General features: G+C 35.6%; 2 protein-coding genes across 2 annotated transcripts; both read left to right on the forward strand.

The window, feature by feature from the left end:
• Positions 1–204: 204 nt before the first annotated feature.
• Positions 205–1,514, forward strand: LOC107643850 (uncharacterized). Its single transcript, XM_016347599.3, has one exon. The coding sequence runs from the start codon at positions 357–359 to the stop codon at positions 1,347–1,349; it is 993 nt and encodes a 330-aa protein (XP_016203085.1). The 5' UTR covers positions 205–356; the 3' UTR covers positions 1,350–1,514.
• Positions 1,515–20,599: 19,085 nt separating this feature from the next.
• Positions 20,600–22,261, forward strand: LOC148565654 (uncharacterized). The gene has a single exon (XM_088487205.1). The coding sequence runs from the start codon at positions 20,600–20,602 to the stop codon at positions 22,259–22,261; it is 1,662 nt and encodes a 553-aa protein (XP_088343331.1).
• Positions 22,262–23,302: the final 1,041 nt, after the last annotated feature.

Raw genomic sequence — 23,302 nt, forward strand, 5'->3', positions numbered from 1 at the left:
TAATATTGACCTCTAAATAATTTTTTTTATTTTTATGTTAACTATTACCTATTGGCTATTGTTGTTTAAAATTAATTAATATTTCAATTAATAGTTTGTAATTTTGTATATTATTTTTCGTTAGTTTCGAGGCTTTTTCTTTCTCATAATTAATTAATAATCGATAAATTTAATTTTTAACATTATCGTTCCACATCTGTCCTTGTTGTTTCTTCCTCTATATATCCCTCGCCCCTTCCTTACAAATTTCTCTCTTTCCAGTAGTCACTGTTTTAGGTGCACCTTCTCAAATTGAAAACCATCATTTATTTTTCTCAAAAACCCCAAACATACAGAAAAATAAAAAAATATAAAAAATGCAAGTTCCATTGATAGACAGGCTCAACGATCTCCAAGCAGGTCTCAGTACACTCCAGAACCCATCGTTCCCTTCTCAGATCACTTCAACCTCCATCGCCGGAATCCAATCTGTTTCCATAGCTTACAGTTTCTGCAAATGGGGCGCTTTGATTCTCGCTCTAGTCGCCACCGTTGGCGGCATATTCAACAGAGTCACCATCTTCATCATCAGGTTCCGCAACAAAGCCCCTTCACTTCCCTCAATCTCGTTTAGCTCCGACGATGATTACACAAGCTCCGACAACGACGATGCCATTTCGGACTTGTCATCGTCGTCGGAGTTTGAAGACGGACACGAAAATGAACTCTCCGTGTTTTCCAGTTTTCAACGAGTGAACGAGTATTTTCGAGTGAGAGGCGCAAATGGAAACGACGTCGTCGATGAGGACGATGTTCAGAATCAAAACGACAACACTTGGCTTAAACGACGTCGTAGCATTGGTGATATTTTTTCCCTTTCGGAAATCGCCAACAGCAAGAGCGTCGTGAAATTGTGGGACAGCATAGGGTTTGGATTGGGTCTCGATTTCGATGATTACGAAGAGAGGCTGGACGGCGTCGTTTCGGGTTACGACATCCACGATGAGCCGTCGGGTTCCACGGCTGCAGCGTCGCGCTCTGTGGTTCTCTCCGCCGGAGAGGGCGCGCGTGGTAATTTGGCGGTTAAGATTTGGGACACGCGCCTCAGGAAACGGAAGCCGACGGTGGTGGCGGAGTGGGGCCGGAGCGTGGGAAAGAATGTGCGGGTTGAATCTGGCGGCGTTCAGAAGGTTTACGTCACTGATGAAGGCCGTTACGGCGTTACGGTTGGTGACATGAGGAAAGTGTTGACGCCGTTAGGCAACGTAACGGAATCTGATGCGGATACTTGGTGGGATGCTGATGCTGTTATTGTCTCGGACGAGCCGTATTTGGGTAGTGATGACCATTCAATGTTGAGGACAAGTTAAATAAATGCGATTTCTGGTTGGTGCATATTGTTTAATGGGAAGGGGGAAAAAAAAGAAAAGAAAAAAGAAAATAATGGCACTATTGGATATTTTCTTGAAATTTTTCTAAATGTATTTGTATTATTTGATTAATTGTAAATTGAGTAGTATGTGTATAATTGTCAATTGACTAGGTCGTTTAATTTACACAACCATATTTTACGCGTGTGGTTTTTGGGGAAATCTCTTGCGTGATGCGCTTGGTTTAAAACAGGCGGTCTTAATTCAATAAAGTTAGTTAGTTCCCGTGTAAGCTTTAATGTTATGTTTCATTGGATCAAGTATCTCTACTAAAAATGTTGATAAAATCATTAAAATGTCTGAATGAGGGATTAATTACTTTTAAAATTTTTAGTAATTAAATTTAACGAAGTCATACCATATGTATATTTATGTATATACTCTTTTTCTTTGTATACATTTTTTTATCTTTTCATTCTTAACCTAAACTTTGAATCAAGGAAAAATTAGTATAATAAAATTATTAAAAGAACTTCTATTAAAATTATTAAAAAGGATTAATTTTTGAAATATTTAGAGAGAAGGATCAAATTTTTTTAAAAAAGATAAATATACTCTTAAATTATTTATTTATTTATTTATTTATTTTTTTGTAAATTTGTGTAATGTGTATTGAAATTTTTGTGTTGTATGTATTTTGTTGGTTGGATATCAATATTTTAGACATGTATATACGTATTTTGTTAGTTTTATGTTAATATTCTAGGCATGTGGCCCTTTAAAAATTTATGTTATGTGCATTAAAATTCAAATAGAAAAAGACGACGACCACGTTGACGTCGACGAATGATAATGACGGAAGAAGAAGAGGAACAAAAAGAAGTAATAGCGACAATGCATATGTACATATATTTGAAAAAGAAGCACGTTGTGACTTAATTAAATACTTAATTTAAAAGAACTTGTACGCCTAATTTTATTGTATTTTTTTGGAGGATGGGAGGGAAATAGCTAAGGTCACTAACAATAACCTAGGACTTGGAGAGTGAAGAACAATTAATAGAGAATAGAAAAATAAATTATAAATAACACAACTCTAACTAATAAATCCTTAGTTGTAATAAGAAAAATGTACAGATAGAATCATACCTTGTTAATTGTACTCTTCATTCTTTTGGTTTTATGAATTCAGATCTTCTCAATTATGCACTTATGTTATGCAATAGGTTTTATTTTAGCTATATTATTACAACATATTTGATTATATTGTGTTGTTCTACACTTAAACGAAAAAGTTAAATCCTAAAATTCTATAATTCTACACTATAATTCTGTATTTCTATAAATTTGCATTAAAATTTTATAATTATGCTCTAAAATTGTTTGATTTTGCACTTAGAAATTAAAATTCTGCATTAAAATTTGGCAATTATGCTCTAACATTGTTAAATTTTTTTCTTAAACAATAGAATTATGTAATTCTGCACTTTGAAAATAAAATTATATAATTTTACACTAAGAATATAATTATGCAATTCTGCATTAAAAAAATCAGTAGAACAAAAGAAAACAATCTTACGTTCTATAAAATTTTCAATACGTATAAATTCATTAAAAGTCAAAGATCCAACAAACAATTGTGCAGTAGCAAACTAGACCATTATAATTCTTCTATGCTACTATTTCTTGTAATTCATTGTACAAGTACATTGCAAAACACGCAACAGTAGTTAAGTACCAAAAAAAAAAAAAATCATCATAGGGTAATTGAGATTGAGAGAAATGAACAAGATGTTAAGTGAGAATGTTGATGATTATGAGATTGATAATGAGAATGATGATGATTATGAGATTGTTTATTTGAGTTTGATTCTGATTTTAATACATCTGTATAGGTAGATGTGTAAAATTCACAAAATTAATAAATAATTAATAAATAAATAAATTATTGTTTAAAAAAAATTAAAAAATAGAATTGTATAGTTTAATGAGATAGAACTAATTAAAATAAAAATTTTGACATTAATTTTAAAGAATTTGATCCAAGATTGGGTCGAACGGACTAAATCGAATAAATCGGGCCTATATTGGACCCAAGGTCCAACCGAACACCCATTTAAGTGAAGAGCTTCGGCTCTTCCTCCCCAAACAAAAGGGGAATCACGTTGAAGCAAACGGGAAAGGAGAGTGAGAGCTTAATCCCTTGTCCAACTTCAATCTTTCATATCTTTTGATCCGGAGCTCCGATTGACGAGTCGTCAGCGGCCACGCGTTCGTCTCAAAATTCTCTACAAAATCCATTAATTAATTTGGTAAGAAAATCTCAATCCCACTCTCAGTATCTCCTTCACAAATTTGAAAATTTAATGTTTGGGTGTTGAGATTTTTAGTTGTTTTGATGTTCTAGGGTCAAATTAACTAGAGAAAATAAGTGAGTCTTGCTCAATTGATGCATAAATAAGGTAAGAACCTCAAGCTCTTGTTGATTTGTAAATTAGCAAGCTTGAATATTGATTATAGTGATATGTTATGGGATTAGATTGAATATTGTTGATTTGGAGTACATTGATGATGTTAGGAGCTTGAATATTGGACCTTGATGGCTGAGATTCGGTTCGGGGAGGTTTTGAGGCTGTGGACTCTTGAGAAACGTTGACCTTGAAGTGTCTTTGGATTTTAAGAAAAATCGGCTAAAGGTACGGTTTAAGTTTCATTTAGGTACCGTGCGGTGTGATGTGAATTCCTAGGTTAGATGCTCCTAGAACTAAGCTTGAATGGTATATTTGAATATATTGATATATGTATGTGAATATTGAGGATTGATTATAAGATTGCTTATGAGTTATGTTGTGTTGGTTGAATGTGAATTATTGTTGTGTTGGTTAATGATACGAGTATAGTGGAAGGTTGATGAGACAATGTATTGAATATGATGTTGTTTTGAGTATGAACCGTTGGGGTTGAATTTGATGAGTTTGGATGACGATGGGTTATGAAATAAATGAAAATTGTTTAGGTATATTTTGGGACAGGAATTGATTTGATTGGTAATGTTGTGAAGCATGGAATTTTGGGAAATAAGTTAGGAAGTTGTAGAAATGGAGGTTTATGATTTTGAATGAAAACTTGATTTTTGATTGAACTTCGGCAAGCCATAACTCGGCTTCCGGACCTCTAATCCTTTCCAAACTTATTTCATTTGAAAATTGAGTCCGTGAAGTTTACGCCGTTTGAAGAACGGATTAAAAATGATTTCTAACAAAAGAGTTATGCGCATCAGAAGTTGGCTGAGAAAAAGAAATTTCTGCAATACTTAGCAACTTTTTGGGAATTCTAAAGGGTTTGAGTACGTGAGGTCACACCCAACGCGGCCGTTTGGTTCGGCCAGACGTGCTTGTGTATGTGGGCGCATTCACGTGACGCGAGAAATCCTTTCGGACCAAGGAGACTTGTAAGACCTAGAACTTTTGAAAAGTCTTATTATGATCAAGTCTCAAATCATATAGTTATTTATAGCTTTAATTTCAGAAATTATTTTATTAAAGATAATTAAGGCAAGTTTTGATTTATTGAATTTGAGATAAGTTATGATTATTATCCAATTTTATAATTATTGGATTATTTTCTATATTTAAATTATAAAGTTGATAGTTATGAAAGTAATTTATAAAATTGATGAACAAATAGTATTTTCTATATATATTTAGAGTTGGATTTAATTTGGGTTTCAATTACCATATTGTTCCTATTTTTAATTGAAACTACAAAACTACCCCTAGCTTAACCCTAACCCTAATTTTCAAAATAGTGAAACCCTAATTCCCCAAACCCAACAGCCACCACCCCAACCCCCATCAGTAACACAAACACGCGCTGTTCCTTGAGAAACCAATGAAGGAAAAAAAAGAAAGGGAAGGCAGAAATTGGGGGAAGGGAAGAGAGGAGGAGCGGTGCCGGCGAGGAGCCCAATACCGCCGCCGCTGCGTCATCGCTGGGTTTGGAGGGAGGCCATACCTTGAGCTTGTCACCGTCGATCCACCACGAGCCGCTGCCGCAAGTCAGGCCTGAGGCGAGAGACAGAGAGCTGCCGCGAGGGAGGAAGAGGAAGGACGGGGAGATCGGGCGTTCCCAGTCGTCGTCGCCGTGCCTCCATCGCGACTGACCCGCCGCCGCTAGGGTTTGTGGTCGCCATTTCTGTGACTGCCAACAAGCACCGAGGAAGAAGGACGCCACCGGCGCCGTTCAGGGCAGAAGGAGGAGTCGTGCGAAAGGCAGACAAAGAGGGAGACTCTATCGCGCCGTCACTGCGCCAGACCACCGCGCATGAGGAGCCGGGATGCCGCTGCCCTTCCCGTCGCAGAAGAGAGAGCCCAGAGGAGAGAGAGAAGTTGCGCGATGTTGAGGGTGGGAGATGCGGGCCAGTGGCGCGTGCAGGAGCGCAACCCACTGCACGGAGCTATCGCCGCCGTTTCTGCCGCCGGCAAGCTTCGGTTAGCACCGCCGAAGCTTTTGCCCGTTTCTGTCACCGGAGAACCTCGCTTCCGTCGCCGGAGAACTCTTCTGGTAAGGGTTTTAATTGTGGTTTCTGTCCTTTTTGAATTCCAAGAATATTATAGTCACTGCGTGTTGGTTCCAGTTGTCGTCATTGGAATTTGTTGCCGCTACCGCTTGAGGTGGCTGCTGAGCTGCCGCCGAACTGGCTCGGAGACCGCCGCTGTTTCGGTTCAGCCGTTCCTTCTTCGGTTCGGTAAGCTTTTCGATTTGAAAGCCCTTTCGTTACTGTTCTGTAATCTCACGTTGAGGTTTATGGCGTTAATTGCTACAAAATTGAGTTTCGGTTATTATATGTTACGATTAGAGTTGTTATGGTTATTGCGAAAGTGGCTGGGAGCTGAGATTTTGGTTGCCGTCAGTTCAGGTTGAGGCGGAAAGGACTTTGTGAGATGTTTGGGTTATGGATTTGCGTTTTGAGGTAGGGGCGCTTTCCGAAAACTATATTTTTATATATATTGAAATTATTACATATGGATACTGAGGTGAGAGAATATGTATTTGGTGATTGTATCGGCCTTATGTATGGTTTGATTTTGTCTCGATTGTTGTGTGGCTTTGTGAAACGAAATGCTTTTGAAGTTGATTCTTTTAAAGCTTTGAAATCGAGTTTAATCCGTTGAGAATTGATTTGAGTTAATTTTCTTGAGAATGTGAAAAATAGAATACACTCTTGAATTCAGCCTGGTTTGCTTTAAATGATCTGGTTTGATAAATGATGGTTGCTGAACCGTTTCTTTAAAGCTTTAGAAATGAGTTTATTCGGCTGATAATGATTTAATTTTGAAACGATTTTCTTGAAATATCAAATTGAGATGACTGTTGGATTTGGCTTGCGTTGAACTGATTTTGAATTTTGGGCTGTTGAAAAAGATTGTGGACTGTTTTGTTGGGACCCGAACTGGGTGGCAAAGTCCAAGTTTTAGGGGAGGTGTTGCCGAAATTCCGGTAGAATCCGGGACTTTACTGAAATGTTATTCGGAAACTTATGAGTTAATGGCTTCTACTATTTTATCTGAATTATTAAGAAAGGGATGACTTATGCTTTTGAAATGAATTATTAAAAAGGAAATTGTGATTTAGTCTTGTTTCTTAAGAAAAGTATTATATTTTCCTTGTGAACAAGTTATTTAGATGAAACTTATGCTTTAAGACTGTTTTAAATGTGAAAAGGGTTTATGCCTTTGAATTTGGCTCGAGGGTTTTAATTAGAGAAGTTTCAGTGACTTTGAAAGAACCTGAATGTCTACTGACAAGTTTCATTCTAAAATATTTTGGAAAAAGTTTTAAATACTCCTTGAGTTCTGCATTTTCGTAAGATTAAAATAATTTCTGAACAGTTTGAAACGCTTTAGAATTTCTCATGGGGTTGAAGTTAGTTTTTGTCTAAGTAAAGAAAACTTCTTTGAAAAGAGTAATTGATTACATGACTCAGTTTGGCTTAGATCCTATTTTGTTGCTCAAATCAGGAAGCCATGGTTTTAATGATTTTAAGTGAATTTGAGGAAATGAGTTATGTTAATCTCCCCTAAAGACTTGGGACTCTGCCGATGAACTTTGATATAAAATCCCGTTGTTGGATGGATGATTTTGAATATTTCAAAATAAATCCTTACCTTGCCATGTTTTTGGAAGTTTTGGAAAGAGAATGCCGATGGTGGCTTTGTTTTAAAAGGAGAATCTACCTTGAGTAAAAGTGGCTTATGAGCCTGAGATGATTTGAGAAATGAGATCTTTAAAGCCAAGGCTAAAAAGAGTTGAAAATTGATTTTAAAGTGAAATAAATTGAGAAAAAGTGCTTTATGGCTTAAATGTCGATTTTATGAATTTGATGATGTTGAATGGTGGAAGTGCTGTTCTGTTATGGGTCGGAATGGCTGTGTATGATTATGAACATTGGCTGGTTATGGATTTAACCATGAGCCGGATGGCTGAGTTATTGCCATGTTACGGCGGTGCCATTATTGAATTATGACTAAGTATGAAATGCATATATGCTATTGAATGAAATGTGAATGTTGTACTTTCACTATCTGAGATACGAGTTTTCCTAGGTAGTAGCAGTGGCTAGCCACCACGTGCTCCAGGTTGAGACTTGATACTCTATTGACCCTATGTCGTAAGGGTGGTGGGGCACTGTGAAAGCCCCGGATGAGATCGCCCCCGTGAATATACACCAGTAAGGGTGTTGGATATGGATTATGATTATGATCATGATAATGATCGAGAATAACTCGAGTTGGAGATGCACGACAGAGGGACAGTCCAATGGTTAGCTATTAGGACTTGTCGGGTTGGCTATATAACCGACAGATGATATCATCAGCCACTAGGACAGGCATGCATCATATGCATCTATGTGACATTGTTTGGGTGTGCATATTGTACTTGGTTTGCCTTTGTGACTACTTGTGATTAACTGCTAATTGTTCTACTTGCAATAACTGTTTGCTTGTGCTTGCATTTTCCTATTTGTGTTTGCTACTGAGATTCTGTTGGACTGTGGTGATTAGATTGTTGGTTGGATTGTTTGGGCCGAGGGCCGTGGTTGAAATGAGATAGACCGATGGTTGGTTTTGGTTTTGTGTTCTGGTTTGGAAAAGTATGAAAGGCTATTTTGGATCAGCATAGATAAACCTTTTTGAAAGGCTTTTAATGTTTTTGAGAATTGAACGGTTCCTCTTTCAGAAAAGGTTTTCGACTTTACTTTTATTGTAAACCGTTGTTTTTGAAAAGAGGCATAAGACGGTTATTAATCACTGGTACGGTTTATCTTCACGTATCCTATTATAGTAATTCCCAAAAACCCTCTACTGAGAACCCTTTCGAGGATGATGTTCTCACCCCCCCCCCACCACATTTTTCCCCTATTAGGATATAGGCGCAGAAGTCACGAGAAGTTTATTTAGTTGTTGTTGAGATGCTCTGTATTGTTTTAGTTATGGTGTATTGAACCCTCGCCTTTATCTTGATATATGCTGTAAGAGGGATAGGATTTGTATTGGTTAATGCCGTAATATTATTTATATATATATATGGATGTACTCTTTATGAGTTTTTGTAAGTTGTATTGTATGTATGGATGTACGTTGTATAGCAAAAGTATCTTTTGGATCGGTTCTGCGGTTTAAAGTTTTAAACAGGCCCATATTTTAGTATTTAATAGTATAAGAGTCGTCGTAATGTCTAAACTATCAGAGTTGCGCAGCCGGAAGTGTGAGTTTTGGTAGTTAGGGTGTTACAAGACTCGCGTATGCGAGCAAAGGTCGTGTACGCGAGATGGGAAAAATTACACTTCCGCGTACGCAGGACATGGTTTGCATACGCAGGGTCCTATTTTTCAACAAGTTGAATTTTGTAATTTTAAACATAATTTGAAACTTCTAAACCTCTATTTCTACTCTCTAAGAGCATAGAATTGAATTGTAATGGTAATGAAAGGGGGTTGAACTAGGAAGGGATGGTGACTTAGAGGTGAAGAGAGATTTTGAAGTGGGGGATTTGAATTAAAAAGTGTGGATAAAGTGAGTAACTAAGTAATGAGGTGATGAAAATGTTGAATGAGATGTAAAGGATGATGATGATGATAAATGATGAACTTGAGATTGAATTGAGATATGAATTGATGAAATGTGAGTGTACGAGAGAGGGTATAAGGGCGGTATGATAAATAGTGAGTGTGATTGGAGAGTGTGACGGGCACTATATCCCAAGAGTGTGCTGGGCACTATATCCCTAGTAGATAGTGATTGTGGCTATGATTGATTAATTGAGGAAGTGTGGAATATTAAGATAGATATGAATGAATAAATGTGATTATGAGACATGATTGAGGGATGGCTGATATTGATGAGTATCTTGAGTTTCTCTCTATTGCAAGGCGTGTCGGACATTATATCCCATGAGTGTGGCAGGTACTATATCACGAGAGCGTGGCGGACACTATATCCCATGAGTGTGACAGGCACTATATCCCGAGAGCGTGACGGGCACTATATCCCGAGAGCATGACGGGCGCTATATCCCAAGAGTGTGGGAACACTTTATTCCGGGTAATGCGACAGATACTATATCGCATGAGTGTGGTAGCAACTATATCCCGAGAGTGTGACGGGCACTATATCCCAAGAGTGTGGAGGCATGTCAGAGAGATGATATCTGAGTTAGCTGCCGGATGTGTCGGGTTCTGGCGATATAACCGACACATGAGCTCACGGCCAGTAGGAAAGACATACATTATATGCATATGTTTGAATTGTTTGGGTTTGTTTAATTGCTTTGGTTTACCTAATTGTACATGTTTCATGATTATTAGCTAATTATCTTACTTGCCTTACTTGTGCATTACTTGTCTATATTATTTGTGTTTGTATAAAAGTTGAATTACTTGAGGGATGGTTCGGTTTTTAGATTATTTGGTTGGAAGGTAGTGAAAGTATGAAGGATATTGGATTAGAATTAGAATCCCCTATGATAGTTACTAAGTTATGGGTTGGTGAGAACTTAGGATGAATATGACGAGGTAAGAAGATTAAAATGCTTAGTGAATTTATGTTATAGTACATTGTACTTATTTGGCACTTTTACCGTATTGGGAACTCAGGGGTCAGGGGTTCTTATTCCGTATATATATTATCTGTTTTTCAGATGCAGGTCCTGGTGCTCAGTAGTGAGCTGGATTCGTCTAGAAGGTGGAGAAGTTTATTTGAATCTGTTTTGTACTTTTAGAATCTCTCCTGTTTACTTTGAAAAACCTTCAATATGATGTACACAAATGTTTATTTTGTAACTTGCCTATAGAGACGATGATGTATCTTTAAGAGAGATAGGAAATATTGTTGTCAAACTAGTTTTAAATTCTGTACCCTAGCCGGCCTAAACTTTGCAGGTCGTGACTAGTAGCTATTTACTTATGTTATATATATATATATATATATATATCTTGTCCTTATCTTATTCTTATCGCTTTATGAAATGCGCTTTACCTTTCGTCTGTTATCTATATACGAGAGTGTTTTTCGTTCGTGATTTTACTTTATTCCTTTTCAGACTTCTCGTTTACTAATTATTTCATTTAAAAAAAAACATACACACACACACACACACACACACACACACACACACACACACACACACACATATATACTTACTATTGTTCCATCTTGAGTAGTACCACCGTAATATCGTTGACATATGACTCGAGCATAAGGATGTGTATTTTAGGGTGTTACAAGATGTAGTGGCATTGATATACTTGCCCCCACTTGCTCCCAGTCGAGAATGATTTGAGATTTGTAAAATTATCTGAGTTTCGGATTTCCTTGGGTAGATGTAGTGGGTCGGTTCTACTTGCTCCAGGTTGAGATCCGAGATTCTGTTGACCCTGTGTCGCAAGTGTGGCCGGACACTTATACCTTTCTGGATGAGCTCTCACTCATGGATATATATATATATATATATATATATATATATATATATATATATATATATATATTAAATGATTATAATTTTGAGCTTGGGATGCACGCTCGCAGGGATTGTTCAATGGTTAGCTACCAGGACATGTCGGGTTGGCTATGTAACCGACAAATGATATCATTGGACATAGGGCAGGCATTCATCATTTGTATATGTTTGACTTGTTTGGGTTTGCTTACTTGTTTTGGTTTGTCTAATTGTATATGCTATGTTACATGACTATATGCTACTTGCATTATTTGTATCTACCATTACTTGTCAGTTTTGTTTGTTCTTCTACAACTGAGAGATCCCCCCATGCTGATGTTGGTTGACGCTGAGGGTTGATGCTGGTTATGATTATGATTCTGTTGAATGAAGTGTTGAGGAAAGATGGAGAATGTGGACTTAGACTTAGAATCTATGTTAGTTGCCAAGATTATGGATTAGAAATAATTTAAGCTGGACATAGTGATGTGTGGAGAATTAAGATTGTTTAGTGAGTTCATGTTGTCGTATGCAGTATTTATTTGGCACTTTTACCGTACTGAGAACACATGGGTTGGAGGTTCTCATTCTATATATATCACTTGTTTTTCAGATGTAGGTCTAGGTGCTCAGTAGTGAGATGTGCTTCATCTAAGAGATGGCAAAGATCATTAGATTTTTGCTTTATTTTGTTTAGATTCTCTCTGCTTTTGTTTTGAAAAACTTATATTATGTATTTAACTCTTTTGAAAACTTACCTATAGAGGCCTTTATGTATCTTTTAGGAGAGATAGGAGATATTGTTGTCAAACTGCTTTTATTTTATACCCTAGCCGGCCTAAACTTTGCGGGTCGCGACTAGTGGCTATTTACTTATATTATATAACTATATTCTGTCATTATCTTATCCTTCTTTACTGCTTTATCCTTATATCACTTTCGATCACGCTTTATCTTCTGTTTTATCGATATCTGAGTATTATCCGTTCGTGATTTTGTTTTACTCCTTTTCAGCCTTCTCGTTTAATACTTCCTTTCAATTATATCTATAAATATGTATTGTAATCCATCTTAAGAGTTGTACCACCTTATTATCATTGACTTATGACTTGAGCATAAGGATTTGAATATTAAGGTGTTACACAAAGCAAGCAATGCTACGAGAATATCAATAAATAGAGCAAGGAGTGGGATCCAACCCTTGAGGAGTTTGACTTGCCAGAGACTGATGAGAATGACTCAGAGGACGAGAGTCAAGCAATGGACATGGATGCAGAGGATACCCATAATGGAAAGCATAATTAGTTAGCGCACAGAGGACCATGCGACATTTAAGTGTGGAAAAAATTTCATAGCTTCACCTTTTGGTTAAAAACTTTCATTCCAAACACTTGCATATTTTACTTTTTATTATTATTATTATTATTATTATTATTATTATTATTATTATTATTAGATTTCTTTTTAGTTATTTTGCTACTTTGAGTTTTTATTTAGTTTATTTGCATATTATTTTAGTTTGTATATAACTTGTATTCTAGTTTTAGTACCATCTTTTTATTTTATATGATTTGTATATATATCTTTTTATTTTGAGTTCTTATATAGTTTATTTGCATATTATTTTAGTTTGTATATAACTTGTATTCTAGTTTTAGTACCATCTTTTTATTTAATATAATTTGTATATACATCTTTTTATTTTTAATTGTGATTGGATGAATATAGAGGATAGAAATTAGGTTTTTTTTTCTTTATGAATTTGTTAAATTGAGAATAGTAGGGAATAGAGAAAAAATTTAGAATTTTATTTTCATCCAACTAGAAAAAAAAAAATAAATCTTAGGGTACTTAGTTAGAATAATAGATTTTCCAGAAAAATAATTTTAGGACATCCTATTAACTTAAATTAGAATTTTTTTTTTCATTAAATTGCTTGAACAACGATTATGGAACATAGATTAAAGTTTGAACACACAACTTAGTAAGCCTTGAGCCTTTAATGTGTGGTTGTATGCTTTTAACTATTATTTCATTTTTGTATGTATTATTTTCTCTACAATTGTAATCTTTGACTTATTTTATTTTTGATGTCCAATATCTTGTGTATGCATGTATTTATATGATTGAGACTATTGTTTCATATAATCTCACATACCTAAATAATCTTATTTTATCCATCTATCATTGTTAACTAATTTTGAGCTTAATAAATTTTTCTTTGTTCTTAATTTTTAGCACAACACTCTCCTAAGCAAAAAATCATGAATGCTCTTAATTTGATTTTTGATTAGATTAAACTAGTGGATGTTGAATAATCTAAATGAGAAAAAAAGGAAAATTTTGGTGGAAAAAAGGGTATATTGATTGAAAATTATGGAAATTGGGCAAAACACATACCTTCGTTATATTGTGAAAGCATATGCATATATTCAAAAAAAAAAAAAATGTGTATAGAAGGAAAAAAAAGAAAAAAAATGAAAGCAATAAATATTGTTCTATATGGCATTCCTAGGAGTAATAAGTGAATATGTGATGTGAATTAATTAAGAATGCATGGGTGTGTGTGTGAAAAATAAAGGACAAAATACAATAGTAATAGGATTTTGTATTAAAGTTGAACATATAGTTATAGATTAGATGCAAGTTTAAACTAATCAAATGTTTAAATTTTTAATCCACTTAACTAAATATATCCTCACCTTGTCCTATCTCCATTACAATCCTCTAAAGTTCTCATGATATTTGTATACTTGCATTGAATATTTGTTGATTGTTAGAAGGAGAACAAGTCTTAAAAAGCTATGTTAGAAGAGAATTGAGAAATTGAACCATATATACTAGAGCGATAAGAAAGTAAACACGTCAGTGAGGATTTGATTGCTCAATCTTGCAAGTTTGTAATTTTTTTTTAGAATTGAAATAGATTAATAGGATTGAATTGATTGCTATATTGCTTTTGGCCCTATATGTTCATATGTTTCTTAGAAATTGATTTATTTTAATTAAGTAGATAGAAATAGGTAGAATTAGGTAGAGTAATTAATGAGGGTTGACATCCCCTAACTTTATCTTCATTAATGTATAGCATGAGAACTTGCTTTTGTCTAAGTGTGTGAGAGTTGATAAACCTATAATTTATAATATTTTTGGATTGAAAAGAGTGAAATTACCAACTTAACTTGTACTTATTCCTTAAAATAAAAATATATAGTTTTATGAATTTTTTTCTAATTGTGCTTAATTAATTGAAACATACTTTTTAGGCCTTTAAAATAATTAAATTAATTTTATTTTTATTTTATTCGATGTCTTGATATTTTGTTTAAATTGTTTAAGGTTTAGAAGGTAAGAATGATTTGGAAAGACGGAAGAAAAGCATGCAAAAGTGGATATTTCATGAAGAAATGAAGAATCGAGAAAGCTGTAGGTAGAAATGTGTACGCATCATGCGTGCGTACGCACCATACCTAGCACGTGACTCACTTAAAACAGCACGTGACTCCTGATTTGGGGGGCCATTTTGACCCATTTCATACCATTTTTAGGACATATTAGAAGCAAGCTTGGAAAGGAAACATACACACATTCAGATACACTCATATTTCTTTTTTTTAGGGTTTTAGAACCCTAAATTCTAGACAGAGAAGCTCTAATTTCTCTCTAGAATTCAAGGATTTCTTATGAATTTATCTCTTATTTTTAGATTTTAGTTTGTTTAATTGTAGTTCTTAGTTTATAATTTCTACTTGTTTTGCTACTCTAGTTGATCTCTTAAAATTTCTTGTTATTTTTTCTAGTTTGTTATTTTAGTTTATGAACCATTGTTAAATTTTTACTTTTCTTCAATGAATTTGATATTTTATGTTTTATTATTGCTTATTGGAGATATTATTGCTTTCTTGAATTGTGTAGTTGTAGATTTTACTCATTCTTGTAATTTATGAAATTTTATGTTTATGCACTCTAAATATTTGACAAAATGCTTGAACTAGTTATAAAGTAAATCTTCACTCTTAGCTTGGTTTGGGAACTTTGGTGAACTTGAGTTACTAATGTCCAAGTTGATTGATAATTTAGAGATATTAATTAATCTTGTTTCCACTAACGCTAATCTTTCGCTAATTCAATTAGTAAGTTAGTCAAGACTTATGACATAAGATTAATTAAGCCTAATTGACTTTTCTCAATTTGTAAAGGTTGATGAATTGTATTTGTTTTTTTTTTTTGTAATTATCATATTGTGGTTAATGACAAGGATAATGATCCTTAACCCTCAGTCCTTACCAAGATCTTTTAACATTTGAATTTACTTTCATTTCTTACTTAGTTACTTTAATTGTTCTTAGTCTTATCGCTTTGCTATTTAATCCTTGCTTGCTTTTTTAATTTCTTGTTATTTAAATTTTCATCAATTTATGTCAAATCTTTGATTTTTTCATAGCCAATGATAATACACTCGATTGTGATTCTTAAGGAGAATGACCCGAGATTAAACTCTCGATTATTGATTTGAATTGTGATATTCTAATCTAAACTTTTATAATGTTAAATTTCAGTTTAGGACTATATCTACAATGTAATTAATCTTTTAAACTTGTAAATTTTTAAACTGGTCTTTAGCGCTCATTAGTCTCCATGAATGTTTTTTGGTGGTAAGGTCTCAACTACTTCTTCTTGATCCTTTACCTTTAGCCAATTGAGTTTTTTCCATGGTAATTCAGCAAGAAAGACAACTACAAGCAGTTTTTGGCATTTTGAATGAGCAAAGAATCGTCGCTACCGCCATTGAAGGTCAACGACCAGGATGTGGCCACGGACACAGCTTTGGCAGAGGACGCGGTGAAAGTTCTTCCAAGCAGTGCACTCATTGCGGCATAACAGGGCACACGGTGGATGTGTGTTATGCAAAGCACATATATCCGCCTGGACACCTGTGCTACGCCGGACGACTTTGCATTGGTGACCGTGCTGCTTCCTCCATCAACAGCGTCACTTTCTCCATTGCCAACCCTGCTCTACTTTCCAACGGTGCCACAAGCATCGTTCCATCATCCTCTTTGCAGAACCTAATTTAAGGAGAAATGGCTGTAAGGGCATCGGCAGAACCAATTCTTGGTTTGACACAAGTCTATCATATAGCCTTGATGAATTTTCTGAAAAGAACCAAGGCCTATAGTTAAATTTCTAAGGATGAAACTTGTGATGTATGACATTTTTCTAAGCAACGGCCTAACGACTTAATGTATATGGATATATGGTACTTTTTCATCAAATCTCAATTCATAATCACAAATATTTTTTTACCATTGTTAACGATTTTAGCTATTTTACTTGGGTTATTTTGTTAAAATAAAAAAGTGAGGTATCTTAACACATTAAAAATTTCATTGTTTTGGTTGAAATACAATTTAACTCTAAGATCAAATTTATTTGATCCGATACTGGTCCAAAATTTTTTTTATCAAATTTTTATTCATTAAAAGGCATTATTCATCAATGAAGCTACATCGAAACCCCCTGTACGAAATGGGCAAGTCAAACGTAAGCACCAACACATTTTAAATGTTTTCCATGCCCTCATATTTCAATCAAACTTACCTATTACTTTTTAGTCTTATGCTATTTACCATGCAGTTTATTTAGTAAATAGATTTCCATCCGTTATTCTTAATTTTAAAACTCTTTTTGAAACTTTATTTGATAAACAATTCAATTACAATGATCCCAAAATTTTCAGTTGTTTATGTTTTGTTTCAACTATTATAAGCAATCATTCTAAATTTGATTCAAGAGCACAAACATATTTTTTTTTCTATCAAAATTATTTTAAAGGATTTATTATTTATCTTTTTTAACACACAAAAATTACAATTTCTAAAAACATGATCTTCCATGAACTTATATTTTTCTTAGCCAAAATCAATCAGCAACCCACACAAAATGATCCTACCCTTATGCCACATCCACATGATTTAGGCCCAAATACTACCAATGCACCACCCAACTAAATAATTCAGAAGCACTCTCCATTTCTATCAGGGCTTCTCTTTTACCCAATGAACCACCACATACTTGCAACCCACTCTACAACCACAAACTCCCCTCCCTTGGAATCACCAAATTCCCTCTCTCTTCTAAATTCCCTTTATCCTCTTTCTCCCATTCTATTTCATTCCCATCTTTTTCACCTTGTTCTTAAACCCCTTCCTCCTCTGTTTCCGGTGACTCTTGTTCTTCCTCTTCACTGATGGCCTTTCCCTCATCCTCTCTTTCTAACTCTCATATAACCCCTCATCCCATTGAGTCATCGCCACTAGCCACTGAACCTCCATCCAGCCACATTATCCGGTGCAACCATTGTCAAACCTGGCCCTCCACTCATATCTCTGATTATGTCTGTAATACTTTTCTTACCCTTCAAATTTATTCATCCTCACGCTCAAGGTACCCTTTGTCTTTAGTTTTCTCTTTTGCTTCTTTTTCTCCTTCACATCAGAAATTTCTCTCATCCTTATACTTTGATTATGAACCGAAGACTTTTTGAGATGCTGTTAAGGTTTTTCACTAGTAAAATCTATGACAGAGGAGATTGCTGCACTTGAGTTGAACATGACCTAAGCTCTAGTTGAGTGTCCTCCGACTGTGAAACCTATTAGGTGTAAGTGGATTTACAAGATTAAATGACAACATGATGGTAGTATTGAATGCTATAAGGCTCACTTAGTGACTAATGATTTCACACAGACAAAAAGGGTAAAGTTTTTGAGACATTCTCACCGATAGTGAAACCCGCAACCATCAGAATTGTTCTTGCGCTAGCTTCGATTAAGGGATAGCCGATTTAGCAACTTGATGTTAACAACGCCTTCCTCCATAGAGATTTGACAGAAATTGTCTATATCGCTCTACCTCATGCCCTCAAATCTTCTCAGTCGAATTAGTATTGCATATTGCTCCAATCATTATATGGATTAAGACAATCTAATATAATGTTATATTAGAAACTCTCTCTTCTTCTTGTTTCTTATGGATATCAGTAAAAAATTTTATATTAGAGTTTGTTCTTCAAAATTCTGGACACTAATGTTTGCATTATACTGGTTTATGTTGATGATATTGTGATTATTAGAAGTTCCTTTTCTAAGATAGTAGCCATAAAAAAAATTTTGGATTCTAATTTCAAAATTAAAGATCTTGGTGCATTGAAGTAATTCTTAAGTATTGAGGTAGCTCATTCTTTCCAGAAGATTTATTTATCACAAAACAAATACTACTTAGACCTTTTGAACGATTATGGGCTTCTGGGTGCGAAATTCGCTACTGTCCCTATGGATAGTACTACTAGACTTTACCAAGATAATAATCCTCCTTTATCTGATCCATTTATTTATCGGTGTCTCGTGGGTTGGTTGATTTATCTCACCACGACTCGCCCGGATATCATCTATGTGACCTAATAACTTAGCCAATTCATGGCCGCCGCTACTCTGGTTCATTATACAACAACTCTTCGAGTGCCAAATATCTAAAAAATAATTCAGAAAAATGTCTTTTCTTTCCCAGATTCTTAAGTCTTCAGATATATGGCTTTAGTGATTCTAATTGGGCGGGTTGACAAACCCCGTTTTGACGGTTTATCCTGTATTGATTTTAAGAGATTTTATCACCTTTTACCCATATTTATTCAATGAAATAGCATGGTTTTGTGATTGTCTCCTTATTTGTGCTTAGATGTGAAAACATGCTTTTAGACCCTTAATTTGATGGTTTTAATCTCCCTTTGATTCCACTAGATACCTTGATATGTTTGTTAGTGATTTTAGATTGAAAAGGCTAGGAATGGATCAAAGGAGTGAAGAGGAAAGCATGCAAAGTGGAGAAATCATGAAAAGTCAAAGAAGTTGAACTCGCCCATGGACGCGCGCGCGCACCTGGCGCTTGCGCGCACCTGCGAATCACCCCATGGACGCGTACGCGTGCTGTGCGCGTACGCGTCGGTGCTGGTTTATGATTTTTAATGAAAACGTGACCAACGAATTCTCAAGGGTTGTTGGGCCCAATCCCAACCAACTTTGGCGCCAAAGATGCTATTTAAAGCCAAGGATTGAAGAGCAATGGGGAATCCAATCATACTTTTAATCATTAGCTTAGTTTAGTAGTTAGAGTTAGTTTCTAGAGAGAGAAGCTCCCTCTTCTCTCTAGAATTAGGATTAAGATTAGGTTTAATTCTTAGATCTAGATTTTTAATTCATGCTTTCATCTCCTTCTACCTCTCAATTCTTTGTTGTTACATTCATTCTTCTTCCATTCTTTTATTGTAATTTTCTTTATGTTGTTCTTATACTTTGTTGTAGATCTACTATTGTTCCTTCCATTTTCTTTCAATTCAATAAGAGGTAATTCATAATAATTGTTCTTCTTTGCTTTTCTATTGTTGATCTCTTGCCTTTGTAGTTAGATCTCTCTTTAATTCTTGCAATTTATGTTGTTTACTTTTATTGCCTTTTATGTGTTTGTTGAAATGCCTCTTCTAGATATAGTATAGATTTTGTTCCTCTTGGCCTAGGTAGAGTAATTAGTGACACTTGAGTTATCTAATTCCTTTGTTGATTGGTAATTGGAGAGATTGCTAATTGGTTTAGAGTGCACTAAAGCTAGTCTTTCCTTGGGAGTTGGCTAGAACTTGTGGCTCAAGTCAATTCATCCACTTGACTTTCCTTCAATTAGTAAGGGTTAACTAAGTGGTAGCAATGAACATTTCTCATCACAATTGAGAAGGATAACTAGGATAGGACTTCTAGTTCTCACACCTTACCAAGAGCCTTTTATAGTTGTTAGTTTATTTTCATTGCCATTTACTTTTCATGCTTCTTATCCAAAACCCCAAAATAACTCATGACCAATAACAAGGCACTTTATTGTAATTCCTAGGGAGAACGACCCGAGGTTCAATACTTCGGTTTATAAATTTAGGGGTTTGTTTTAGTGACAAACAATCTTTTGTATGAAAGGATTATTGTTGGTTTAGAAACTATACTTTACAACGAGATTTCATTAGTGAAATTCTATACCATCAAAAATCCAATCATCAAAATGGCGCCGTTGCCGGGGAATTGCAATGGTGTTATGTTATTGGTTATTGTATATATGTGAATAGTGTGAATATCTTGCTTTTTGCTTTATTTGCTAGTTGTAGAATTTTATTTCTCTTATTTTCCATTATCTTTTGATTTTTGTTTTCTCTTTCCATTATGAATTCTCATTTTGGCTATGAGTGTGATTACAACTATGTTGTAGGTGATGAGGACTATAATGGAGATGTGTATCAAGGATGGGACAATCAAAGGTGGGAAGAGCCATATGCTTATGATCAATCATCATGGCAACAACCCCCACCAATGCACTATGAGGAAGAGCCATTCTTTGATGCATATCAATCAAATGGCTATGGTGGATCTCCTTGTGATTTTCAAGAACCACCACCATATGCCTATGAGTCATATCCTCAACATGACCCTCAACCACACTCACAAGCCTATTTTCAACAAACACCTCCATATGACCATGATCCTTACCCACCATACCAACCTCCTTTTGAACCATATGAGCCATACATGGAACCACAATTCCAAGATTACTACTCCCAAGAACCACCTCAATACACACCACCACCTTACCAAGAAGAACCACCTTCCTATAATGAACTCTTTCTCCAAGACAATGAACCCTCTTATCCACCCCAATTCTCAATGGATGAAACCCTTAGCCTTATACTTCAAGGGCAAGGAGAAATGCAAAGGGAGACACTAGAATTTATGGCTACCTTGACCAAGGTAGTAAGCATTTTAGCCTCACAATGCTTGAGCACTCAAAGCACTCCCATGGTCACATGTGGAGAACCAATTAAAGAGCATAGCATGAAGGAAAGATTGGAAACTCCGGTGGAAAAGGAGGAATGCTACTTTGTGTTAGAACAATTGGAGGAACCTAGGACCATTGAAGAAGAGGAAGAAGTGGTTGAAGACTTAGGAGATGCGGAACTTCCATGGGAAGCTAAAATCAAAGAAAATCCCTCCGAGAAGAGTAAATTTGATGTTGAAGAGGAATGTGCACAACCTCCGAGGCATATTCTATATGAAGACTTTGAGAGAATGAAGCAAGAATTGAGTTCCCTTGGTAATGAAGATCATGCATCCAATCTTCTTGGTGAAGAATCCTTTGAATTTGAAGAACCTTCTCCCAATGAATTTAAAAGTGATGTGGAGGTAGATTTCTCTCAACCTCCCATTTATGACTTGAGTGATGTTGAAGAGTTAGAGGAAGTTGATGAACAAAGGATTGAAAATGAAGAAGTTTATGAAGAGGTGGAGATTGACAAGGAAGCAAATAAGGGAGTAGAGCTTGCAAGCACATTGGAGATACCTCTCCCCGAGCCACCACCATCCATTCTCTCATTCAAGTGGGTAAATTCCTTATACTTAAGCTTTGTTATTCCCCTTGAATATGGTTTGCTTGAGACGGATGATCAACTTAGAAAAATTAGTGGCTTTAAGAGTAAAAAGGAGATGGTTAGGGGTTGGAAGCATCATTCTAGGTTCATTATGGTCACGTGTCCAAAGCTTGATAGCAAAGGTTGGTGTATAACTAGAGTACATGGGTCTAGAAGGATGTTTGGTCACTTTGTTGAGAATTCACCTTGCTCACCACCCACATGGATTAATGATAATCAACTTGGAGATGGGTGTGAAGACAAAATATGGGATCCGGGAACACATGAGGATCAACATTGGGAGCCCATGGTTTGTGAAGAACTCCATCAAAGCTTGGAGATATTAATCTTGAATGATGGAGCTTATTGGAAGTCCAAGCATTGGTGGAAGTTCCAAGATGAATACAAGCACAAGCCACCTTGATGAGGAGCTCCCCATAAGTCCAACTTAAGGACAATAAACAAAAGTGCTAGGTGGGAGACAACCCACCATGGTAAAATCCTTTCATTTTCTCTTTTGTATATATTGGTAGAATTAGTCTAATTTCATATTTTGTTTAGATAGTTGAGTTTAATTGGTAGTTTAGTATGTTAAATAAGGTTTTATGGTGTTTTGGTAGCTGTTTGGAGGTTTGGAATGCTTGGATTGGTGCAAAAACATAGAAAATTTTTTTTTGAAAAACAGAGCACCATCCACGCGTACGCGTACATGGCGCGTACGCGTACATGGCGCGTACGCGCACTTCCAGCATTTTCGACCATCCACGCGCGCGCGCCATGCGTGCGTACGCGTGGATTGAGAAGTTCCAACCTCCATACATTTTCCAGAGAGTTGTGCCTGCGCCGCGCCGACGTTGTGCCTTTGGCACAAACCTATTTGCGCGCTCGCGCACATGACGCGTACGCGTCACTCTCGGAATAAGCCAACGACGCGCGCGCTCCATGCGTGCGTGCGTGTGGATGCCCTTTCTTCCATCCATTTCTTTTCTTCTCCTCCTTCCATTTCTCCCTTTTTCCTTTCTTCTTCCCTCCTCCTACCCCTCATCCAACACTTCCAAACACCATCGATAACCATTTATTTTAGTTGGTTGTTAGTTAGTTAGTTAGTTAATTAGTTAGTTGGTTAGTTGATTAGCTAGTTTTTAGTTTAGTTTTCATTTTATTCTCTCTCTTTTCATCATAAGTGTTGGAGTATTGACTTTGTTTACTATACATTGCTATATCCCTTATTGCCTAAATGCTATTTTAGCATGAATGTTTTTAGATAATCTTTGTTGGATTCTATGATTGAGGTATATTTTGTTACTTGGTTTTGAGTTCTTCATGCTTACCTTTTGAAAAATACCAAGTGATGAGAATTGTCTTCGAGCTTATAACTCTTTTGAATTGCATGTTGTAGCTAGCCACCATGTGATTTGAACCGTATTCTTTGATTAGGCAATCTCTTGATGGATAATGTTGAGCA

Source organism: Arachis ipaensis, chromosome B5, assembly GCF_059453495.1.
Source record: "Arachis ipaensis isolate K30076 ecotype BB chromosome B5, ASM5945349v1, whole genome shotgun sequence".
Classification (NCBI taxonomy): domain Eukaryota; kingdom Viridiplantae; phylum Streptophyta; class Magnoliopsida; order Fabales; family Fabaceae; genus Arachis; species Arachis ipaensis.